The 26,125-nt window shown below is 42.0% G+C and overlaps 1 protein-coding gene across 1 annotated transcript in view; it reads left to right on the top strand.

Moving 5' to 3' along the window:
- Positions 1-26,125, top strand: part of CPVL (carboxypeptidase, vitellogenic like) — a 115,032-nt gene that overhangs the window by 23,491 nt on the left and 65,416 nt on the right. Inside the window, exons 5-8 of the mRNA XM_003788609.1 lie at positions 1,508-1,587; positions 7,525-7,591; positions 22,425-22,547; positions 22,931-23,062. Coding sequence (XP_003788657.1) covers positions 1,508-1,587; positions 7,525-7,591; positions 22,425-22,547; positions 22,931-23,062 — 402 coding nt within the window. The remainder of the gene's footprint in view (positions 1-1,507; positions 1,588-7,524; positions 7,592-22,424; positions 22,548-22,930; positions 23,063-26,125) is intronic.

The raw sequence follows: 26,125 nt of genomic DNA, 5'->3' as shown, positions 1-26,125 counted from the left end.
CTGTCTCAAAAAAAAAAAAAAAAATAGAATGGAAGCTATAAAATTAAAACCATTCTGAGATTTAGTTTTTCTGTTATTTATGTCATCATATCTGAGTTTGGAATTTTATCCACTGCCTTCTTTCCACATGTTTAATCCTATGAAATGTCCTTTCACTAAACTAGACCACCCAGATAAGGGGTTAGTTTCTTTTTACTAATAACATGGGTTCCCCACATCACGGGTTATTGCATAGTATTTGAACACCTTATCCTTCACATAGAGTTCCTGATAGAAAAAGTCAAAACTACAGGCGGCACCTGTGGCTCAAAGGAGTAGGGCACCGGCCCCATATGCCAGAGGTGGTGGGTTCAAACCCAGCCCTGGCCAAAAACTGCCAAAAAAAAAAAAAAAAAAAGGCAAAACTGGTCTCTTTCACTGATTAAAGCAGACAGAATGCATAATCTCAGGATAAAAAGTGATACTTTGGGGGGAAGGTCTTGTGAAATTGGTTCTAATGAGGAGCAAAATAGTAGAGTAATTAGGACCAACTTCTGCAGATTTGGAGATCGTTGCCCCTTAACTAAAATCTCTAATTTCGCTAACTTTTCAGATAGTTCAAGGAAAAAAGTAAGTAAATCAGAAGGAAAAATAAAATTTGACATGTTAACCCTCCCACCTTGTTTTGTCAACCATTTCCCTAGTGTCCATTTGTGTATTTAAATAAATAGTGAATTAAATGCCCTGTATGCTTGGGTGTTTAGAAAACAAAAAACAAAACAAAAAAAACTTTCCACTAGGTGGGGAGTGCATTCATTATACAAATTACTGATGCAAAGTAACTAGTAGCTTTTTTTTTTTTAAGGGGCTGGGTTTGAACCCGCCACCTCCAGTATATGGGACCAGCACCCTACCCTTCTGAGCCACAGACACCACCCTAGCTTCTTCTTTTGATTTACAGCTCAGTTGTCTATGAACCTCTAAGTCAGGGAAATGTTAGTTTCAAGTTAGTCTTAATTGTTTGAAAACACTTTTACTGAAAAATGAAATGGCTTACTGGCCATATTTCTTATCAATACAGAATAGAAGGATGAGGACAAGGGCAGAGGGGAGGTGGAGGACCAAATACAACTACCTTTCATCTCCATCCTAGAGAGTTCCTTCTTGGCAGGACAGAGCGAGTCACCCTCCAAATTTAAGAGAGGAGACAACTTTGGGTCTTTTGATAGTATAGCCAGAGGCCAAGAAAAGTGAGTTCTTCCTCCTTAAGTCAACATCTGGCAGGGTCCTCACTGAGGAACTAGGACATCTTAGCCACTGACTCGGAGGCAAAGCTTTGTGCTGACATTTTATTTGGGGGATGGATGGAGGGGAGATGTGGAACGCAGTGTGTTCTTGAGGAAGGGCTACTATTGGAAGTCAGAGGATGGGCCTTCGGAACAAGGTCACCTTCCAGTGTGGGACCTCCCTGAAGGTCTCCAGATGTGTGTTTCTCTGCATTTATACTTGCTACTTTATTTCCCTGCAGGTGGGCACAGGCTTTAGTTTTACAGACGACACTCGTGGATACGCAGCCAGTGAGGAAGATGTGGCCCGAGACTTGTACAAGTAAGAGGATTTCCCTCTCTCTTGGCCTTCTTCAGATCAAATTATTTTTAATCTTGATAGGAAAAGTCTGGCTGGGGACGGTGGCTCATGCCTGTGATCCCAGTACTTTGGGAGTTTGAGAAAGGAGTTCAAGACCAGCCTGGACAACAGGCCACATCTCATTGAAAAACAAATTAGCTGGGTGTGGTAGTGCCTGTAGTCCCAGCGACTCAGGAGGCTGAGGCAGGAGGATGGCTTGAGCCCAGGAGTTGAAGGCTATAGTGAGCCACTGCACTGCACACCAGCCTGAGGAATAGACGGAGAGACTGTCTTCTTTAAAGGAAAAGGAAAATTCTTCCACTGGTGGCATTGCTTGGTCCGTCTAGTCCAATTCCTGAAGATTTTCTAAGGCTGCTTCTATTCAAGGCATATGTACACACACGTGCGCGCACACGCACCCAAACACTCACACACATTCTATTTTCAACTTTGAAACATTGTCATTGATAATTGTACAAGTCGCCAGAAAACAGAGTAATGTGAAGAGGTGAAATCTTAAGGCATTGGGTGGCGCCTGTAGCTCAAGCAGCTAAGGCGCCAGCCACATACACCAGAGCTGATGGGTTCAAATCTGACCTGGGCCTGCCAAACTATGACAACTACAACCAAAAAAATAGCCGGGCATTGTGGTGGGTATCTATAGTCCCAGCTACTCAGGAGGCTGAGGCAAGAGAATCTCTTAAACCCAGGAGTTGGCTCGGCGCCTATAGCGCAACCGGCTAAGGCGCCAGCCACGTACACCTAAGGTGGCAGGTTCAAATCCCCAGCCTGGACCCACCAAACAACAATGATGGCTGCAACCAAAAAATAGCCGGGCGTTGTGGTGGGAGCCTGTGGTCCCAGCTACTTGGGAGGCGGAAGCAGGAGACTTGCTTGAGCCCAGGAGTTGGAGGTTGCTGTGAGCTGTAATGCCACGGCACTCTGCCCAGGGGGACAGCTTGAGGCTCTGTCTCAAAAAAAAAAAAAAAAACCCAGGAGTTTGGGGTTGCTGTGAGCTGTGATGCCACAGCACTCTACCCAAGGCATATCTTGAGGCTCTGTCTCACAAAAATAAATAAATAAATAAATAAATCTTAAGGCATGATTATAGTTTTGCAGAAATATCCTTGAAAAAAACGACAGCAACAGAACAGAATTTTTCCAATAGGTTATTTGTCGAACCTTTCAACCAGATGTCTGAGAGGTTTCTGCTTGTTTTCCAAAAACGTATTTAACTTTGCTTTTGCTGGGAGACAGCACCTTTTCAGATATTGGCTTGTTTCCTCTCCCAGGAGCCCTCCTTTTGTGCGGCCTTCAGATGCAATCTTCACTCTTTTGCTTCCACTTCTTAACTTTTCCAGGCTGAAAACTGAGCTCGTTAGCTCGTCTCTGAAGTTTTGTCTTCATCTTACAGCATTTTACTTTGCTTAAAAAAAAAAAAAGGAAAAGTACAAAGTGGTAAGCCTTAATAAAACAGTGTACATATAATTTCTCTCTTTTTTTACTCATAGTCATTAAAGCTATTTTTAGCATTTTTTTTAAGTAAGTGACCTTTCCTATTTGGTCAGATTTTTCCAGTCTATAAATTATTATTGGAGAATAAGTCCTGAATTCTTTCAGGTCACTAGGCCACCCCTTTATGCATTTATAACAGTTTACTAAAAGAACCCTAGTGGCTAGAGGAGTTAACTAGCTCGCCTACCCCCCACCTCCACCGGACAATCGCTCTGCTAATTCCTAGGTGAGCAAACCCACTGGGGCTCCAGCGTGAAAGTGCACCTAATGGGTGTCCATTTTCTGATCTCTGGCATCTAATGGGTGTCTGTTTTCTGATCTCTGACAAGGGCTTTCTGATGTACTCTTCTTTCTCCCCAAGGCAGATGGCTGAGGAGAGAGGGAAGAGGAACCTCTTGGGTCTTTCTCCCAAATATATCTCTCCCTTGCTGACCCAGGAAAGAACATGGCTGTTATCTTTCGTCTCCACTTTCACTTTCCACATGTCCCATGATTTGCACACTTCTATTCAATTTCCAGGGGCGATGCCCAGGACTCCACCCTCCTGCTTCCAGGCACAGCGATGCTCGCAGGGGGTCCCCTCCCGCCTCCTCCCTGGCACCTCCTCTCCTCTCCGCAGACCTGGTTGTGCTGGCCCCTGGTCCTCCCAGCGGTTCCTCACAGCCAGCTCTTTTCCTTAGCATTGTGTCTCGTTCTTGGGACCCCAAACCTACTACCCTCAATTCCCCCAGCCCACTTTTGGCTTTAACGCATGCAAGCCCGGGTGGAGGTTCTGTACTGAAGAGGGCTTTAGCCCCTGTAAGTCAGAGCATCCCTGTGCTGGCAGGTCTTTCCCTCTCTCCTTCTTCTCCCCCAGGATCGGTCACAGCTTCCACTTGACTTCCCACGTGGACATCTACTGCTAACATGTGGTCCATCTCCTGCATGGCGTGTAAAGAGAACCTATTTCAAAGCATCCGTTGTTTATAGCTGTTTTAGTTCTTTTTGCTTCAGGCACTTACAAGTGGAAAATAGCTAATCAAGGGTAGTGCAGAAAACTGATTTCAGCTGTTTCCTTTATAGTTTACACTACGCCTTCCTTTGTGACTGCATTCTTCTCTCCCGCTGTCCAGATGGGTGTTTGGAATAAGGTCACTTTGAAACCTGTAAATGGGCTACTACGGGTTTAAAGAGTGGACCTTTCTCTTTCTCCCTTTGAAACCATCTTTTTTCTGAAAATCCCATTTCTTTTCACTTTTAATAGTGCATGGCCATAGGAGTGGCCTCTTAAAGGGGTATCTACCATTCACATTTATGCTGCTTTTCTTTGTGTCTGGGAATGAAACCTTTTCACTAACAAGATGCTTAAATACTTTCTCTCTCTTCTCTCTCCCTCTCTTACTTTCCCCTGTTTGGGATAATCTATTGAGCCACAATGCCTCTCTGGTTTAGGAAACAAATTTACTGAAAAATAATACACTTATTCCCTTGATTTGGAACCTCCTTGCTGGTGCCACTCCCCTGCCTCTGCTTATCAGCTGCCTATTCACTACGTGCCAGCTACTGCTTTTGGAGCTGGTGGTACAGTAGTGGACAGCCCCAAAGGTCTCAGCTCTCCTGATGCTTACAGTCCAGGAGTGGCCTGTAGTTATTTTCTTAGCAGCAGAATAGAAGTGACCCTGTTGTTCTGTCCCACGTGCTGGTTTGTAATGGGAAGTGATACATCTTGCTAAACAAAGTTTCACAGCAGCCCAACTACGAAGCAGGCTTTAAATGTTAAATGCAAACATTATACGATCTGTGCTGGGTGGAGAGGATCCTGGCTCAGCCACACGGGGAGTGTCATGATGGAGGAGAGGCCCCCTCGGGTGCTGCATCAGAGCAACTCCACCAGCATTCTTGTCACCCAGCTGGTTTCAGTCCAGTGACAGTGACTGCGGTAGCTACACCTTGCCTGGCTCCTGTTGGTGGGGAGCTTTTGCTTAGATTATTTGAAACTCAATTGTCCTGACCGTTGTTTGTGTTTATTATGCTTCCAAGTCCATGTGAACTGAACAAGTTCTAGTGCTGTCTTTGAATCTATAACGGGATCATGTCCACTCACCTCCTCGGCATCTACCAACTTTTCTTTTTAAAACATTATCTGGGGAATCAATTCCTCCTAGCCATTCTTCCTTGCAAATCTCTCTTTCTCCTTACTGTCCTTTAATGTACCTTTCTGCCAGCAGATAGCCTTTAACTCAATTCTATTTATTAGACAAGTCCGTGGCTCGATGCCAGCAAGGTTGTCCAATGGAATCACCTGGAAGAGGCAAGCTCCCTGGGCCGATGGCTCTTGTGCTTGCAGTGTGCCCACGTACACACCCGTGTGTGTATTTTATGGTCTATATTTTAGCAATTCTACTGCTTCTAAAATTTGAAATTTCATGTGGGCACAGTTCTAGATTCTATTTTCAAGCCTACCCTCACCACATAATGAGTCTAGTTTCTGATTAAAATGCAATTAAATGAGCAAGTGGCATATGTAAATCTAACTTACTAAATTTACCTTTTTCATTCTTCACTCCTGTTAAGGAAAGACCGACCAAGCACTTATTAAAAAAGAAATAAGCCAATTTTTTTATTTTTATTTTTTTGAGACAAGGATTTGCTCTGTCACTCAGGCTGGCATGCAGTGGCATGATCACGGATCACTACGGCCTTAAATTCGTGGTCTCAAGTGATTCTCCCACCTTGGCCTTCCAAAGTGCCAGGATACAGACATGAGCCACTGCACCTGGCCTCAATTTTTTTTTTCTGATGTAACTATGAGATTAAAACTCCATGATAACTTCCTCAAGCAGATCCTTGCCTTTAGAATTGTGGCATTTTAGAGCTCAAAGTAACCTAGGAGATTATCTCCCACTAAGATTGTCAGATAACACAGAATGTGTGGGTAAATTTGAATTCCAGAGAAACAAATACATTTTTAAGGTAAGTCTGTTCCATGAAATATTTAAAATATACTTATCCTGAAACATTATGTGTTATTTATCTGAAATTCAAATTTAATTGGATGTCATAATTTTATTTGCTAAATCTGGCAGCCCTGGTGAGTCTTTCACAGATCCTACAAGGAAATGCGCTTTAAGCTAAAGCGTAAGGCTTAATTGAGATTTACTAAATTAAGTTATCTAGTAAGATTCCACTAAGGAATGAGAAGAAAGGGAAGTAGTTTGTAGCCTGGAGGTTGGAAAGGGAAGGGTGGAGAATGAGTCCCTATTTTTATCTGGGTTCAAAAGCCAAGCTTATTGCCAGCACAAACACGAAAGCTATAAAATGCAGCTCCTCAGATTTAATTGCTACAAAGGCCACTATAAATAATGAATACAGAAATATACCCAAACCCTACAGTAGTGTCACATGGTGAATTTTCATGGAGCCTTTGAAAATTAAGTCTAGGCAGGATCATGGTGATTGTGATGACCCAGTTTTGCCTCTCTGTAACCCTTGACCTCTGCTCCTCCTGGGTTTCCAGAGCCTCCTGGTCTTTCATCTTCCCTGGGTGGCTCGTGGCTTTCAGTTCCTCAGCAGGAAGCTGGGACAAAGCCCCTCCCTAGTGTCTGGAAGCCACTGTAATCTGGGTCAAAACACTCAGAGGGCTTCGGAGTTTCACTAGTTTTTGATTTCCTTTTTTTGAAAGATTTTTGTCAATTAGAGAGTCATTTTAAAGATCCGTCTTTTTTCCCCAGCTTATTATAACAAAATTCTTTGAGTCTGTTTAAATCAATTTAAGCTTAACTTCCTGAAGTGGCTGTTGTACTCTTAAGTAACTGTAAATTTTTCTTAGCTCAGAGGCCACTGTACGTTTACTTTAATAACTGGGGCCGTCTGCTGGTTTTAGATTATAGTCATTTTAGTTTTCTGTTCTTTGGTTATTAAAATGTTGATATTCTGGGAGCTCCATCAGAGATGTTTAGGGTCTCCTTTTAGTGGGAGGTTGGTTAGCAACTGAGGTTCCAGTTACTTGACCACAAACCTGGGCTAATGGGGTCACAAGGTTTACAGAGCCACCTCCAAGAATTGCTACATTGTAGGTGAAAGCCCATTTCATTTCCTCAAGGGTCACCCAATAGGTAGATGATCCAGATTGGTAAGACAGAGATTTGGAAATGTGCCCAGTAAATTGAAGTCCACTTTTCCAAACTTCTTAGTAGCATAAAGTAAACTCACGTGTTTTCTAAACATCCATATAGTATGCAATATTGTGTACATGAAGTTTTTTAAGAAAAAAATGCCCTCTAGAAGCTCATGGCAAAATAGCATCTTATTTCAAATGAATATGAACACCTATTACCAAAGGGTTTGGTTTGGTATCATGGCATGAAGCGATTCTGATTCATTTTTCTGACTGGCTTTCCTTGTTGTTGTTATTCTTTTTTGCAGTGCATTAATTCAGTTTTTCCAGTTGTTTCCTGAATATAAAGATAATGAGTTTTATGCCACGGGGGAGGTGAGTTGAAGTCACGTTTGCTCACGTTGCTCAAACCTCAGCAAGACTGAAACATATTATGCCAGTCTGTCCATTATAAATATACATACACATATACATCCACATACACAAACATATATTTACATCAATAATGATTGAGACTATATTTGAAATTCTCCAGTTACCCACCAAATATTTTCTAGAGCATTTTTAAACCTAGGACTCAATAAAGGTTCATATAATGTTGTGGGTACAGTGAGCGTTCATGCCTCAGTCCCTGGCTTTTTCTTGTTGTCATTCATGAAGATGATTTGGAAGAGCCCTGGCCAGACGCCTTGTGAAATGTTCTATGTTCTGAATCTGATTCTTTCTTTCCTCCATGTCAAAACATTGTGGTGTGAGCGCCACAGAGGTGATGCCATATACTTTCTGTTATATCATAGAAAGGAGTTTCATAATGTCAGCATGCCCATTACCGGGATAGTGAACTTGATCACTATGTCAAGGTGCTGTCTGCGGGATCTCACTGTTGTAAAGACATTTGTTTCTATTTATAATTAATTAATAATCTGAAAACCATGGGAACATCCGTTCCCTGAAAATCTGTCACCCAAAAGTTTTAATATCTATTGATGACCTCTGTCCGAATCAGTTATTACACCGGAGGTTACCAAATGGTGATTTTTCTAAACTGTCTTACTATAGTTGTCATTTACATTCCTCTGTCATGAAGAGTTTTCCCTCCTTCTCTCTATTATTTACTTCCATAAAGCTTACTGTAGACTCATGGATATGCATTGCTGCACCTATTTGATCTGTGATAATTTATTGCTATCATTATCGTCCTTGACGTTTATATTGTTGCAGTTTTGTTGATGGGAGCCCCTTCAACCGTGCTCTTTTCACAGGTCCCCGTTACTTTCTGAGTGTTTCCTTATGTTTTTGGTACAAATACAGAAGGTGCCAAAAAATGTATACATTTTTTTAAAAAAGGAAAAAACTGCATTAAAATTGTCATATTCAATAGCCAATAACATTTGTTATCTTCTAAATTGTATCTTGTGTAATTGCCAAAGTCAAACATGACCTGAGTATTACATTTTTAACAGCAAGTCTTTTTCCTTTCTTAAAATGTATATACATTTTTTCCACCAACACGCTGTGGTTGATACCTGTAATCTGAGCCCTTGGGAGGCTGAGGCAGGAGGATTGCTTGAGCTCAGGAGCTTGAGACCAGGCTGATCAAGAGTGAGATCCTATCTCTAAAAAAAACAAAACAAAACAAAAAAACCCAGAAAAATTAGCTGGACACTATGGCAGGCACCTGTAGTCCCAGCTACTTGGAAGGGTGAGACAAGAGGATCACTTGACCCCAGAGTTTGAGGTTGCTCTGAGCTAGGCTGACACCACAACACTCTCACTTGGGCAACAGAGTGAGGCTCTGTTTAAAAAATAAATAAAAGTGTATACCTCCTTTTTGTACCTTCAGCGTATGTTCCATTATCATCTTGTACTTTCCTTGCTGTCCCCCTGAAATAATTTCTTCCAGGAGCCCTGATTCCTCGGAATGAGGAATGGTATTTAAAACGCCAGTCCTGGGCAGGAAGGGTGCTCGTTGCTTCTGAGATGTCATTTCTGGTAGACTTTGTGGGCAGAGCTAGGAAACAAAATGACTTCATACTCACACCCATAACCCTAATTCCACACCGCGGGTTCTCTTCTTTCCCCGTTCCACAGCTGCATGCCTCATTTTCCTGCTGTGCTGAGGACCGTGCTTCCCACCAGCATCAGTGTGCTTATTGTTTTGCTCAGTCCCATGTTATGTCCCCAGTGTTTTCAGAATTACTCCACTGGTACCATTACCAACAAGAAACCTCAAAGTTACATTTAAAGTTCTTTTTTTCTGCAGCTATTTTCATCTTTAGGCTACATTTTGCTGTAGGCTTATCATCAAAGTCCTGTGTTGAAAAGTTATCAGAACTCTATCTTTTTCAGGGTGACAATGTTACGATTTAATATACAGTTAGGTTCACTTATCAATGTTGGTTTCAATTCTAGAGCTTTCTGTTTTTATCCTTTTCGATGTAAGATTATTTGTAAAATGCATATCAAGGCCAGGTATGGTGGCTCATGCCTATAATCCTAGCACTATGGGTGGTCAAGGATGGTGGATCCCTTGAGCTCAAGAGTTCAAGACCAGCCTGAGCAAGAGTGAGACCCCAGTCTCTGCCAAAAATAGAAGAAAACTAGCTAGGGGACTAAAATTAGAAAAAAAAATACTAGCCAGATGTTGTGGCAAGTGTCTGTAGTCCCAGCAACTTGGGAGGTTGAAGCAAGAGGATCACTTGAACCCAAGAGTTTGAGGTTGCTGTGAGCTATGATTTCACAGCACTCTACCCAGTGCGACAGAGTGAGACTGTTTCAAAAAAAACAAAAATTAAAAATTAAAAAAACATAAAATAAAATTTATAATAGCCATTATTTTGAGAACACAGATATAGTTTTAAGGGCTAGGAATACAACAGTGAACAAAACAAACAAAAATCCCTGCCCTCATCCATTCTAGAGTAGACAGTGATAAGTAAAATAAATATGTACTGGGCACTCCCGCATCAGACAGTGATAAATGTCATGAAAAAAATATAGGAGGGCAAAGGTTGGAGTGTGACAGAAGTGCTACTTTGGATCAGATTGTCTGGGCAAGACTCCTTGACATGGAGATAATTGAGCAGAACCCTGAATGATATGATGGAACGATGTCTTCAGCGTCTGGAAGAACAGCTTTCCTGGCAGAAGAAATAGCAAATGTAAAGACTCAGAGGAAGGAGCAGACTTGGGAGGTGAAGGCAGAGCACAGAGCCCTGGGGTGGGAGCTGAGAAAAGAGACGCAGGCAGATCCCCAGGGACCCTGCTGCCATAGCAAAGAGTTTGGACTTATATTCTGAGTGCTATGGGAACTAAGGGTGCAACATCCACTGAAAGAGTATTTAGAATCAAATTCAATTCAATACAGATATTTTGAGTCTCTCCTAAAGCCTGAGGCATTAGGGAAGTATTAGGAATTCAGTTAGACATTGACCCTGCTCTAGACCTGAAGGTCTAATGATTACCATACAAAGTGAAAGCTTCAATTAGTGAAATGGCTAGAAAAATGAAGAGCCACAGGAAAGCTGCAGACAGATACCTCTCAGTAAGGAATCCTCAGAAAAAGCCAACCAGAGGAAGTGGGCTGAATTTTGCAGAGTAAATAGGGGTGCATTAGTCAAGGTTCTTTTCCTTGCAAATGATAGAAACCCTATTTAAAGTGGCTGAAGTAAAAAGGGGGACTGATTGATGGATTTCGTGTCAGGCACAGTTGAATCTGGGTGCTCGTAAGCCTGCGGTCAGGATCTGTCATTCTCTTCTGATCTGCGTACTTGGCTTGTACTTCTCTGGTTCCATTCTCAGGCAGGTGTTTTTTTGTTTTTTTGTTTTGATTGTTTTAACTTTTAATTTCAACATGTTAAGGGGGTACAAATGTTTTTGTGAGGTGGATAGCTTTATAATGCTGAGTCAGGGCTAATTGTGCCCATCACCCAAATAATGCTCGTTGTACCCGTTAGGTAGGTTTTTGCCCCTTCCCTTCCCCCCACCCCTGCACTTGATTTCCAATGACTTTTAACTCCCTCTGTGCACATGTGTGCCCCTCAGTTGGTTCTAATTTATTAGAAAGTACACGTGGTGTGTTTGTTTTTCCATTCTTAAAATACTTCGCTTAGGATAATGGTCTCCAGTTCCATCCAAATTGCAGCAAAGGCATTAATGCATCCCTTTTTTTGGCTGAGTAGTAGTACATGGTATACACATACCACATTTTGTTAATCCACTCATGAATTGATGGGCTCTTGGGTTGACTACATATTTTTGCAATTGTGAATTTTGCTACAATAAACATTAGAATGCAGGTGTCTTTTTGAAAAAATAACTTCAATTCCTTTGGGTAGGCACCCAGGAGTGAGATTGCTCAATCAAATGGTAGGTCTACTTTCACTTCCTTGAGAAATCTTCATATTGTTTTCCATACAACTTATACTGGGGGAAAAAAACCCTGTTCAATAAATGGTGCTGGGAAAATTGGATAGCCATATACAGAAGAGGGAAATAGGACCCGTATGTCTCACGCATCACAAAAATTACTTCAAGGTAGATAAAAGGCTTAAATTTAAGGTGTGAAACCACAAGAATTCTAGCAGAAAATGTAGAAAAAACTTTTAGATATCAGCCTAGGCAAAGAATTTATGACTAAGATCCCAAAGGCAATTATAGCAACAACAAAAATAAATCAATGGGACTTGATCAAATCAGACAGGTTCTTTCCCTTGGATGGTCCTACTTCACCCACTCAGAGCAGCTGTAGCCGGCCAGCTCAACTTCTCTTTTTAGGAATCATCCATATTCCTGAATATCACATGATCCATTTGGATCCCACGCCTGTCCTAGAACCAGTAACTGAGGCCAGGGGATTGGAATCTACAGATTGGCCAGGATGGTGCGGAGGACAGCCCCAGCACCCTGGGAGGGGAGGAGTCGCAGGGGAGCCCTCAGGCTCTGAACCACCAGGCCTGAGAGTGGGAGGTGAGAGGTCCCCAGGGGAAGATCCCAGTGATGACACGAGGGGAAGGGCTGGAAGGGCGGAGGGCTAACACATCCACTGATGTCCACCCTAAGACAGTGAAAGAGAAAAACGGTCTCAGTTTTTCCAAAAGAGTGGCAAGTTAATGGAACTAGGAACTGTCTTTCACTTAGGATAATGAGTGCCTGCTTTTTTCTCTTTCTGAAAGCTATTTGGGAAAGATATTCTGATTGCTTAGCATGAGATACTTCACATTTTTAAAGCCAATTATCCAGTCAGGATTACTTAGGACCTCTACCAGCAATTCACTATTGTTCCTTGTCTTTTAGTCAATTTCAGAGGCAAGTTGGGGAAAGAGGGATGAAATGACACTCTCCTCATTTGGTAGCCACCCTGGAAAATGCCCATTCTTTACCTCCGACAGAAGAGGGATCTGCTTAGTGTGAAATTTCTTGTCCTGGAAATAACATGGCAATGTTGTTAACCATCATGTTGATATAAACCATGACGTTTGGCAAGGTTGCCAAATCCCGGATGAAAAATTTGACTTGTCTATTTTCACATCTGCCTAGTGGTTTTATGCATATTCCCAAACGTGTGCAGGACAATTTTCTTTTTATCTTCTTTGATGCCAGGATGAATACTTCTAAGGAAACCTGTGCCTTCCAGGTGATGAAGGAAGATGTGAATGCAGGGACGGGCAGGGCCTGAGATAGAGGACAGCCGCCAGGCAGCCGCGTCGTTACAGGACCACCTGGGGGATATTCACTCTGGGCGCACATCTCTTCCTAGAAGGAAGAACACTAAATAATGGTGCTTTGGTGGGTGTTATTTTTATTAGAATGCTGTGTTTCTGCAGTCTACATTGTTCCGTCCAGGTTGTCTTCTGTTTTAAGGCCACGGGGCAGAATGAAGAAGTAAAGTGCATATTAACCTGATTCAGGGCTGGTTTTGAGTCTAACTGTATAATTCTAAGAAAGTCTTTTAACCTCCAAGGCCTCTGTTTTTGATTTTACAGTCAGAGAGGTTGGTTTTTATATTACGTCACTTCCAAGGCTATCTTCCTTTACAAGAAGTTCAACTGTAGTTACCTAGGCTTAGTCTTAAAGCATCTCTACACAACTGAAGTTGAACGTAGTACCAGCTCACCTCCCTCTATCCAGTAATACTGCCAGAAAAAAAAAAATGTTGTTCTAGATTTTTCAAGAAAGTTAAGTCCTTTCTCTCCTGAACTCTCACTTCTCTCACACTCTTAGGAAAGCTAAACCAATAACGCTACTCAGTTTGTAGAACTGTCCTTAAAAAATAAATGCACAAACTCAGAAATGCTTTTCCGCTTTTCAGAGCAAATGCACTGGGCCTAAACATCTTTCAGATTCGTGTGCTATGAATGAAAATAGCCTGATACTCAACACATCTGGAGCAGCTGCTCAGAGACTTGACTGTAATGCAGGCTGGAAATGATAGTACCTACTACGTAGGGTTGTTCTGGGTGTTTCATTAGACAATTCTCCTCAAATAGCATCGTGACTGGCAGTGGTGACACCCCACACGTGATGACTATTATTACTGTTCACATTGAAAAGCTGCTTTGATATATGATGACTCCAAAGCCCATGGCCTCACTTCTGTGGACAGGAGCAGAAATGTTAATAAATAGAAGCTCTGGTCAGTCCTCACTGGGTTGTGGCATTGTTATCTCTACTCTGTGCCTATTATTTTGAAATCATTTTTTGTTAATTGCAGGTTATTGCGAGGGTACAAACAACCAGGTCACAATATTTGAATTTGTGAGGTAAAGTCCCTCCTCGTAGTTGTGTTCTGCTATTTTGAAACCATTGTTAAAAGAAATAGTTTACTTTGTCTAAAAAACAAAACTTACCATTTGATAGTAGAAGTTGGTTTGCTTATGTTTTATATGGTAAGGAGTAAAGCATGTCGGGGCCCACGCCAGTGCCTTGCCCGGCCGCGTGGACCGTGACAGGGCCACTCCAGAGAGGAGGGTGGGAAGGGCCGTGGGCGGGAAGGGCCCAGGAGAAGCTGCTTCGCCTCCTTCTCTTCTCTTCACTTCTGCTCAGAACACCAACTGGAATTAATTTTCTCTCAAAAGAGACAAATGGGTCTGTAAATCACCCTCCCTGAGGCATGAAAAAAAATTTACTTCAAAAGGAGAAACAAGCTGTGTTTAATTCCCATAATTAACTTCCTTTGTAAGTGTTATCCTTTCTGAGCCAGTAACTATTAGTGAGATTGCCTTGATTCTTACACATTTAGAATCCTCTCAAGTATACGTGGGCCCAACTAGAAGTTAAAGCAAAGTAGCCCTCATGGGAAGGCAGGCAGGTGATGGGACCAAGGGGACTGCCCATTATTCCCAGAACATGGGTTTTATATACCCCTCCGGGAAAGTGTCAGTACATATGGACAATGGTGCCGTTGGATGGTGGGGCACCTCCAGTCTGGCAGGGCATGTGTTTAAAACTGGGTGTCTCTTCTCCATCAGCAAAACACTGCAGGCTTTCTTTAGAAGCAGTTTTGGTTTATTTGAGGGCCCCATACAGGCAAAACTTTAAAGCTATTTAAAAATTAATTAGGGAGTTTAATGGAATATCTTATCTTCATCTGCACAGGTCAGGGAGGGCCCTGTTGGGGGCATGGAGTCTGACAACCCTTACTGAAATCATCATGGCCCACTGGGTTGAGATGGTGGCTCCCAGGATGTGAGAGCCATGTTTGTTTAATTTGTTTCTTTCGACACTATTTTCTTTCTCTCCCTGCACCATAGTCCCTGGGGATGTCCCTGCCCCCTCCATTATTTTCCTGGCCCGTCCAGGCCCAGCTCCCACCCTCAGCCTTCCTCTCGTTGGCTGTATTGTTTTCGGGTTCTATTTCTCCATCCTTCTTCCATCCCCATCATGATTGTTCAGTTTCAGCCGTCTTGACTTATATAGCTCATTGTCTATTAGAAAGGATTTGATCAACCCAGCCAGGGCTCTTGACATGTTTGTATAAAATAGAGATCAGAGCCGATACATATGGAAAGACATTTGTAATAGGGAAATTTCAAGCACTGACATGGAAGTCCAGGAGAGGCAGTTAAGCTATCCTAACAGGCCTGTGGTCCTTACCATTGTACATTATCTATTGGCCCAAGCTGTGATCATTAAATTTGGTGGCTACAAGGATGGCTAGTTCATGTCTATTATTTGTAGATCTTGTTTGAGAATTGCAACGAGGCAGGCATTATGCTAAGCACTGTTTTATACATTAACCCCCTAGAACCCTGACAGTCACTTGATGAAGTAGGTGTTATTCTTATTACCCCCATTTTATAAGTGAGGTGACTGAGGCTTACAGAGGTGGTGCCTATCAAGGTCACCCAGCCAGAAAGTGGAGGAGCAGTCAGACTCCGAAGATTGTCATGCAGGAACTAGCTGAGGGTTGTAACCCTACTTGTGGAGATGCTCTCTGGAGCTGGGTGCTCTCTCCTTGAAATTGCACTGCCTCCGGGATCTGCCTCTTCCCGCAAAACAGGTCCACTTTCTGCAGAAGGGAGTCAAACACCCCCTTCCATATTTCGTGCAGAATCTCTAGAGTCATCAACCTTATGTAAACAGAAGTTCCCTAGCTTCTTGGACGTCTCTGTCTTTCTGGCCAAGACTTAGTTTTATTCATAAAGACTTGGCTTTGATCATAAAGTTTTATGGAGTAAATGGATGTTTCGAGTGATATAAAGACTTGAAGTCCTTGGAATGCAATTATTTCTCAAAGCTTGGAACTTTCTGAATTTTATTAGATAACGTTCAAGCTGGTTTAACTCTTGAGCTCATGACAAATGTCTATTTTCAATTATGTTCATCTGCGTTTGCCAATATTTTCTTTAGAATTGAAAATGGATTTGTGACTATTTAATTGAATTTAATATTACAAAATTCAAGGTTTAAGCTACAACCCAAAGAAGGGAAGGAGGACATATGGAAATGTTTGCAACGTGGGCCTCTGGCTTTAGGATAGCATATCCAAATCAAATCAATATGTATTTACTGATTCTTTAGTTGCATGGAAAAGAATATAAGTACATCAGAAGTCATTATAAGCTTTGTCTGAAGGGAGCTACCATGCTGGACCACGCAGCACACAGACATAAATAGTATCTGATTAGATGTGATGTCTATATGGGGGCCGGAAATGCTAAGTTAAATCTATTGTTAGTGTCAACCTTCTGAATTCTACCTACAGTGAGCAAACAAAGACTCACCTTTTTTATATTATCCAGCCCCAAGTGTTCAGGGCTATTTAAAAGTCAAATTAACTGTAGTCTACATTTTAAACAAAAGGGTGTATTCATCTGGTTGAGTCACCTGGCTACAAGCTAGGTTTCTCCAAATTGGCACCAAGGTCAGACTAAGTTGGGAAAAATGCATCCTGTTCCCCTAAGTCTATCACTGACAGATTGATTTTTTTTTTTTAAAGAGCCTCTTCTCAATACTAGACAAGAATATTCACTTGGAAGGTATCATGTCCATCTACATAAGTTTACATGACTAACATTTGGCTCTAGGTCAAAATGTTTTTGCTCTATGTTTAGGCCTGCAGATTTTGCAAACTTCTTTTTAAGCATATATTCAACAGAAATAGGTGGCCTTGTTAAAGCCATATTCTTCTTAGAAGCCTTTTCTTCTTTTCTTTGCAGCAATGTGGTCTTGAATTAGATGACGCATGGTCTACGAATGTTTAGGAAATTGTAGAGATTACCACAACACTGGAGTTCTAGCTTTCCTCGTTCATTAATTTTCTGAACTGACCATTTTAAAGCCACATTTCTTTCTTCAGAGAAAATACTGTACTGAGTGAAATAAGCTTCTACCCTAAGGCTAGAACAAGTCAAGTTCGTCCTGGCCTAATCCTGTCCTTGTGACTCGACGTTGCATGCTACTCCGTGATACTTAGGCTTTCATACTTTGGCTTTGATCATAAAGTTTTATGGAGTAAATGGATGTTTTGAGTGATATAAAGACTTGAAGTCCTTGGAATGCAATTATTTCTCAAGGCTTATTTATTAAATGTAATAAATTAAATTTCACCAGTCTTCATGGCTTTCTTGGGGTTTTCAAGGTGTGTCTAAAGTTTTCTTTGAGCCACTGAAATTCTCTTATTTCCTCTGGTCCTCTCCCATAAGTGGAAGTAGGGGGGCTCTACCATAGTCCATGCCTGGGAGGAGCTGGAGAACAAGGCCTTCCTATGGCTTTTTCCAAAAGGGCAGCCGGCCTCAATTCCTTCTAGGGATACAGAGACATTCTCACCAGCTCTGCAGTGAATTCTTCATGTCAGAGGCCTTGTTCCTCTGGAGTGGCTGGAGATAGTGGAGACAGAGCAGGAAAGCATATTCCTTAAGGCCTGTGGATGGTGAAACTCTGTGTCCAGGTTTAGATACACCTCATTTCAAAAGCCAAAAAATCCTGAATGTTTCACCATGAAGTGCATAGGCAGTGGCAAGGTAGATACTGAGTATAACTGCATCTATTTCTTTTTTTTCCTGCTAAACTTCAGCCTTACTTACTCAAATGTGGTCAACTGAGAATAGCTTAGACAATAGTAACTGCTAACATATGTGAAATTTCTGTAAGAGGATATTGTTTCCTTTACAATATTATTCTCTGACACTGTTTTATTTTTCCTTCTGGAGGAGCTGATAGAAGGTTGATTTTAGATATGAAATCTTTTTTCCTCCCTTAAAAGTCACCAAGGGGCAGGGTTGCAGTCAGTAGACAGTGAATGTTGTTGAAACATGTAAGAAGGGAAAGATTCAGACAGAATACACCATTACGAGTTTCTTTAAGTCCAACTTCATTGTGCTTTTACACATCTGGATAATTAACCAAGCATTACATTCTCTCTAGACTATTTTTACAAGTACAATGTGCTCCTCACGTGATTTCCATTAGGCTGTTCCAAACATTATTTAAGAACTCGGAGAGATTGCAGACCAAGATTCAGAACGGCTTCTCAGCTATGATGTTGAGACCTTTTGCTCTCCTGGGGGAAATAAAAGATTGAGAGCTGAATTCTGAGACCTTTCTGATGTAAGAGGAGAATTGGAAGTTTATGGCTTCTTTAAGCTCCAACAAATACAAAGCATGTACAAACACACCCTAATACCTCTGGTCCTTCTCGTTGGTGGTGAGCTCAAAATATGGTCACCATGGGAAAAATTAACCAAGCCAGAGCAACGCTGGGAACTGTAGCTCGAAGCTCCTTTAAGGATCAGAAAGGAATACTAAGGACAGACTGAAATCCTGATGTGTTACTTGCTGACCTCGTTTCAGTTATTGTGTTAGAGGTGTATGTTCATGTGGCCAAATTCCTCATTTGAAGGTCACTGGGAAATTCCAAAATTCTGGTCGTACTTTTCCTCTTTGTTTCTATAATTGCTTTGATGTTGCTCAGAGAGCTTATGAGGCCAGGGTCTGATCCGACATTAGGTTAGTGTTCACTCACAGGCATCAGGGGCTTCACTGGCCAGCTGCTGCCCACACTGGTGAATATCCTTATAGATCAGAGAAGCCACAAGACTGAGAATTCTGGTGTCGTCTTTAGGGGCAGAACTCAGAACAAAAACAGCAAGAGTTCGTAAAATTATAGAATCATGATTATAAACTTAAGATCCTAAACAATCACACCTAAGTTCTTCTCCTCAAATGTGAGGTTCCATTCTATTTCAAATATATTCAGAAAAGAAAAACTGGGTAAAATAAAACATACTTGATTTACTGTCTGATTGTCTTTTGAAGCGTTTGAGGTGGTCAGAGAAATGTTAAATTGAAAAACACATGATTCAAAAGGAATAGGTAAGTCTGATCTTGCAAAAAACAAAAAGAAATGTGTCTCAAGGAGAGAGAAGATAATTGAAATTTTATTATCATGTTTTAGTGCCTGTTTTCCATAAAATAATTCTATAATTGTCTACTGTGTGACAGCCTGAGTCACCCAACCGATGGAGTGATTAATGAAAAAGGTGATGAAGGATTTGTCACACTGTCACAAAGCAAGAAAGGATGCGATAGTCATTAGAAAGGAAAAAAATGAGGTAAACATCACCACGGTCAGCAGATGTGGACTGAATATTGAACAATCTGGTTTGGGATATGATTAGACAACTATCCATCTCGCCATCTTGTTTTTTATAACTGTTCAGCTTAGCAAGCATGGAGTGGATAAACCAAGGTGCGGTCCCAGCGTGGGCCACCAGAGACCCACAGTGTATTTCAGGCCCACTGAACAACCTGTAATATGCGAATGAGACAGGGGAGCCCTGGAGACAGCCAAGCTTGAATTTCAGCTAGGACCAGGAGCAAAATGCACAGACCCTTCCTTTCATTGACGTCAGATATAGAAAAACGATGCTTACCTTAAATTGGCTGAAATTAAATTAGATGAAATGGACTGATTCATAGTAGATGCTTAAAAATCGAGTGGGTATTCTTTCTTAAGTCCCTGCCTATAGATGTCCCAGACACACATGATGGTCAGTGGGGGAAGGTGCCATAAAAATGCTGATGTTTTAGCAAAAATTTGTCATCACTACCTGTACAGCAATTTAAAGTGCATGCCCTTCCACTTCAGAAAGTCAAGAGAGGTGTTTTATTACCAGGTCCTATAACAAGATGACTTGAGTGAGAATATCGCTGGCAGATGCACTTTTTAGCATTCATACCAATTTCCACTAGAGAGAAAATATTTAATAGTAATGCCTGAGAAGTCACTAATTATCAAGCATATTCTCATGGACCTATTTGTGCTGGGCAATGTACAATACAGATGAATGGTCAACTTTGCTCCATAGCCTTTCAGTCAAGGTTTCTATAATGTTGTTTCAGAAGAGATCATGACCTTTATGAGAATAAGCTTTATACTTTATTTTTGTGTCTCTTTGAGTAACTACATAATGCCTTTGACAGAAGAGTTGCCCAATAAACCATCGGACAATGGAGATTTTATAACAATACAGCTTTACCAGTGAAAGATTACTCAGGGAAATGTGCTTTTGTGTCATATTACGGGAATTTTATTTGGTAAATATTCATTTATTTTCATCAACACGAGAATCCAGCACATTTATGCAAGAAGCCAATTTTCAGACACATAAACACATCTTTATAGCTAAAAATGTATTCATGAGTATGAATGAATAAATTATTTGATTCAATACTTTGCCTAAATAATTATCATTGCACAGAAAGGCAATGAGGAGACTGTATAAATTACCTTCTTTGATCATAACGCAGGAGTTTAGGTTTGGAGTTGATCAGCCAGGTATAATTCTGGCCCTATCACTTAACCTAAATTTCAATGTCCTCATCTCGAAATGGGCATAATGATATCTCCAGCATATGGAGGTAGACAAAATGAGTGCTCTTTTTGGTTCCCACGCTTTGAACTATAAGCCCGTGGAGACACCGGGAAGGTCCTGTGGACTCACTGATACCCACATAATGCTTCTTGTCTATTTTGAAGCATTATGTGGGTTTATCTTTTTGAAATGCAGATTCATTCATTCATCAACTATTTATTACATAATAGACTCAAATAAATGAAACAGACAGCTATCCCAGTGATCACGGATCTTATACTCCAGTACGGATAGGAGAACAACAGTATATAAGATAAATAAGTCAGGTTGAAGGTGAAAAGCATTAAGAGGAAAAATGAGTGAAAGAAGGGGAGTGTAAAATGTGAAAGAAGAGGTGTTAAAATTTTAGATTACACACTGTACCCCATGATTGCATTATGTACACAGTTATGCTATAAGACATTTTTTAAAAATTATATTAAAGGGGTGGAGAAGGCATCCCTGGAAGGCTCCATTGAAGGAAAGAGGGAATTCACCCTTTGGGTATCTGGGGGTAGGGCATTCCAGGTGGAGGGGACAGTTAATGCCTAGGCCCTGGCAGCACATGCCTGCTGTGTGCAGGACAGTATGGAGCCAATGGGCTGGAGAAGACGGAACGAAAGGACAGTAAGGGATGGGGTTAGTAAAGTGAGCAGATCATTCCGCCCTTTGCCTCAGAAAAAGCACTTTGGTTTTACTCTAGTGGAGATGGGAAATCATTAAAGGGTTTGAACAGAGGAGTGGCATGATCTCTTTTTACATTTTAGCAGGACCACATCTTATACACAGACTGGATGGGGATTAAGGAACCAGAAAAAGGGGCAGTGAGGAAGCTACTATAGCAATCCATGACAGAGACGATGTGATGGACGGGGACAGAGAGGATGTGATGGACGGGGACAGAAAGGATGTGATGGATGGAGGGAGGGATGTGAGAAGACACTGGGCTCTGCACAGGTTTGGACAGAACAGGTGGAGGTGACAAGTTTGGGTGATAGACTTCTGTGGGGCGTGAGAGGAAGAGAGATTTGACCTGAGGATCCAGAGAACAGAGTTAACCTGAACTGAAGGGAGGCTACAGGAGGGCTTGGGGGCAGCCGGAGTTGAACACACACACTTTACTATTAGACATCCAGGTGGAGACGTCAAGAAGGCAACTCTCTGGTGGAAAAACACAAAACTTTAAATAATAGTATTGGAGCAATAGTAGCTCTTTTTCAGCATAGTCTAAAAGTAGGACTTTCATCATGTTTGTTAGGGGAAAACTATCTACAAAGTATTTTGACCTTGAAAAGAGGGCCTTGTGCTGGAAAAGTTTGGAAATAAAGTCCCAGTGAAAGTTTCAGTGGCCAACAAATTTTACTTTCCTTTACCTTTTCTGCTATTCCTTTAATACGTGTTGATTTCAAATTTGGCATCACGATCGGATTTTTAAATCTTAATCTTGGTCTTGAAATTTTTTTTTTTGCTTATAAATCTTTGAATGGAACTTTCTGGTAAGAAAAGCCCGATGGGTAGCAGAATTTTTATTTTGAAAAAAATAGACATTTTTATTTTATTTTGAAATCTTATTTTTTTTCAAAATTTTATTTTGAAAAAAAATCAGAATGATCGCTTATTACCTGTGCACTTGTTACCTAACCTGTGCACCTAACTCGGGGCTGTTTGGGACAATAAAACATTTGAGAAACACAGCTCTTTGCTATGCGGAACTTACAAAGTGAGGTTAAGAAACAGATGGTGTCCCTCACATGGAAAATCTCTGCTTTGTTGTTATTTTAATTAGCTTACGTATACATAATTTTACTAGTGGTCAGTTTGTAAGTGCCCATTTCAGCATCTGTCCTTGTCAGTCTTATGCAGGGAAATACGTGCCTGCCATCGCCCACCTCATCCACACCCTCAACCCCGAGAGGGCCCAGAAGATCAACCTGAAAGGAATCGCTCTTGGAGATGCGTATTTTGATCCTGAATCAGTAGGTGTCTCCTTTTTTCTTTCCGTGTGTCCCATAAAGAGATTAAATCTCCTCTTAGCAGAAGGAAGCCTCCTTTTACTTTAGAGGCCTCCCTTGATAAAGGGAAATACCAAGTTGACTTTATGACTTAAATTTCCTAATTTTTACCCAGTGCTTCAACATGTCAACTTACTACGTACCTCAGGCTACAAGGGCTATTCAGTGCAAGTGTGTGTGCGTGTTGTGATGTGTGTACATACGTGTGTGTGTGTGTAATTTTCCTACTTGGCTGATTCTGGCACAAGATCAGTAATTACAAAGGGTTATTTCACCAGGCAAATGGGCTTCCCTGACTCCTCTCTTTCTTACCTAGTCAGGCTTACGTGCGCCTCTTTTGTCCTCAGATCGTAGGAGGCTATGCAGAATTCCTGTACCAGATTGGCTTGTTGGATGAGAACCAGAGAAAGTACTTCCAGAAGCAGTGCGATGAATGCGTAGAACACATCAAGAAGCAGAATTGGTTTCAGGCCTTTGCAGTGAGTTCTGGGGCCCTGTGTTGCCCTCGAGCAATTAGAACCATCTGAGGGGAGGAGGGGTCGTAGCAACGCGGAGCACAGGCATTTTCTGTTAGAGAGGGTGTCTCTGGATGGGACATTGGGAGAGGTGAGTGGGCTCATGAAGAAGAAAAGAGCTGTGTGTCTTTGGATTTCCGTCGGCTGTGTTTTAAACCTGAGATCATCTTGGAGTGTTTATCTAACTGTGTCTTTCATTAACTGTTTCGATTTCTTTCAATAACGTGGAGGCCCTAAAGGCGTCCCCTATCCCATGGAAATCAGAAGAAAGGCCGCCCAGGAGACGAGGCTTGTGCTTCCACGTGTGTGTAAACCACTTGGAGGGGCTCTGGCCACAAACAGGGCTTCAGCCCGAGAAGTGACCGCAGTGTGTAACCAAAGTCACATGTTCCAGTGTGCCAGGAACAAAGATTATAAAGCAGAGTCATTTGAAGCTTTTTTTTGAGACAGAGTCTCCTTATGTCACCCTCGGTAGAGTGCCATGGCATCACACCTCACAGCAACCTCCAACTCTTGTGCTTAAGTGGTTCTCTTGGCTCAGCCTCCCAGTAGCTGGGACTACAGGCGCCCACCACAATGCCTGGCTGTTTTTTGTTATTCTTGTCATCTTTGTTTTAGCTGGCCCTGGCTGAGTTTGAACCCGCCAGCACCAGCGCATGTGGCCAGTGCCCTAACCACTGAGCATGGGCGCCGGCCCAGACGTTATTTAAAACTTTTACAGAGAGCCATTGGTATTTGTGAATATGGTTACATTGCTACCCTAAAATTAAACATGAGAATCACTTATTATATTCTTCACCTTTTGATTTCTTCTTTGGTTATTTAAAACGAAATATGCTAAATATTAGGACACAGGGAGTTGAATGGGGGGTTGGCCAATTCAGACAAAGCCCATGTGTAAACAATCTTCCCTAGGGGCTTTTTGCCTCGTTCACTACGGAGCCGTCATGTTTGACACATTAGTAAGTGAGGCAAGGACTGAATTTTGAGGACTTTAATCTGTTTGTTGTTAGCCATATATTCTATGACAATGTACCTATGGTCATTATTATTAAAGAAGAAGCTTGCTATTAACCGTCTTGAGGGCATTGCAGATCAGCTGGTTCAGATCAACATAGGAGGCACACAAACTTGGAGAGAAGGTGGGGGTGGCTGACACAAAGTTATCCTCCAGCTTACGAGTATGGTGCCAGAACACTACCTGAAATCCCCCAAGGCAAGGATTGCCTTGCTGTGAATTCTGAGCCAGCTGTGCAAATGGGCGGTACTAGGGAAGACCTCCTCATCCTGCGGGATTCTAACTGGCTCTCCTTTCTCTGACCAATTTGCAAATGAGACAGTTGATATGTTTTTAAAGGAGCACACAGGGATTAAGCAAAGTCACCAGAGCATTTAAGAGGCCTGTGTATATAAAGAAAGCAGAAAGATGCCTTTGGTACATGATGCAGCAACCTCAACACCTATAGGATTAGGGAAATTGTTAGAAAGTTCAGGTATTTTGTGTATTCAGAAGATAACCAGGTCGATAAATATAGTCTTTCCCAACCAGATTCATCAGAAAACAAAAATACAAACAAGCAAAACCCTTAGAGGCATGGAATGTCTTTTTGACCATTGGTCCAGCATCTCGAATGATGAATTGAAATATAAAGACCTTTGCTTTATCAAGGGAAATAGACAAAATGACACTTAGGGCAGTAAACAACAGGTAGTTGAAATGTGTTTCAGTGATTGCTATGGAAGACCCCAAGAAATCTTGAAACCCAAGAGAATATAAATGTCAAATTCTTGCACTTACATGGTAAAGCCTGTTTGATGCTCTGATCCTTTAAAATGATTTAGTTAATCAAAGAGCAGTAACTCAGAGCTGAATGGTACTTAGATACTGTCCCTACACACACACACACACACACGCGCACACACACGCACGCACACACACTGAGGCTCAGAGAGGTGAATGAATTACCAAAGAACACACAAATCACAAATGGATTTGGCAGCCTTAGGACCAGAATTATTCCCTCTGATTCCCACCCTCGTATTTCTCCCATGGTAACTTTCAGGCATTCTGTAAAAATCCTGGGACGTCTTAAAGACTCTGCAAGGGGGCGAATGGTTGATGTGTGGTCTTGTTTTATCTCCCTTAGCAGGATGATATTCTAGAGCACAGAGTTCTCTTTGTGAAACACGTTTTGACCAGAAATTGGATTTCACAGGTCTTGGCCACCCAACCACCTTATTTGTTTGACAGCAAATAATTTTTAACTCTTTTTTTGAAAACAAATCTGTTCTTAAAGGCTGAATTTATGTTCCCACTGATGTGGAAGATCATTTCTAACAATGAGTTTTAATAATGGTGTCTGCATTCAGGATGACTGCTGGCCAGTGGTGCCTGCTCTAGTGAATGAATTAGAAAGACCCCTCCTCTGCGGGCACAGTCCTGTGGGTTCATTATGCAGCCCTGAGTCAGGGTGTCCAGCAGAGTTTTGACTGGTTCTCAGTGTCCCCTGGAGCACATGATCTGCACAACCAGATGTGGGGTGCGGGTGGTGGCAGCATTGCCAAAGTACACTTTCAGGCCCCACCCCCACTTTCTACAGTGATGATCTCTTTCATTCCTGGCCCCTGTCTCCATGGCAACATTGACTTGGACAAGTTCCTTAATGTTTGAAAATGGATATTAATCTAAAAAAATATAGTGAGAGTTTATGTTAAACCCCAAAGCACGGCAAGAAGGAAGTGGCAACTAGGAAACACTGTGATCTGACTGCTGGGGGCCAGCATGAGTGTGGCTCCGTGTGGCTGCAGTGGCTGCGGTGGCTGCGTGTGGCTGCGGTGGCTGTGTGTGGCTGTGTGTGGCTGCAGTGGCTGTGTGTGGCTGCGTGTGGCTGCAGTGGCTGTGTGTGGCTGTGTGTGGCTGCAGTGGCTCTGTGTGGCTGCGTGTGGCTGCAGTGGCTCTGTGTGGCAGCATGTGGCTGTGTGTGGCTGCAGTGGCAGCATGTGGCTGTGTGTGGCTCCATGTGGCTG

The sequence above is a fragment of the Otolemur garnettii genome, unplaced genomic scaffold (genome assembly GCF_000181295.1).
Source record: "Otolemur garnettii isolate 467f Iridium unplaced genomic scaffold, OtoGar3 scaffold00028, whole genome shotgun sequence".
NCBI classification, from domain to species: domain Eukaryota; kingdom Metazoa; phylum Chordata; class Mammalia; order Primates; family Galagidae; genus Otolemur; species Otolemur garnettii.
This window is presented reverse-complemented; position numbering and strand designations above follow the sequence as displayed.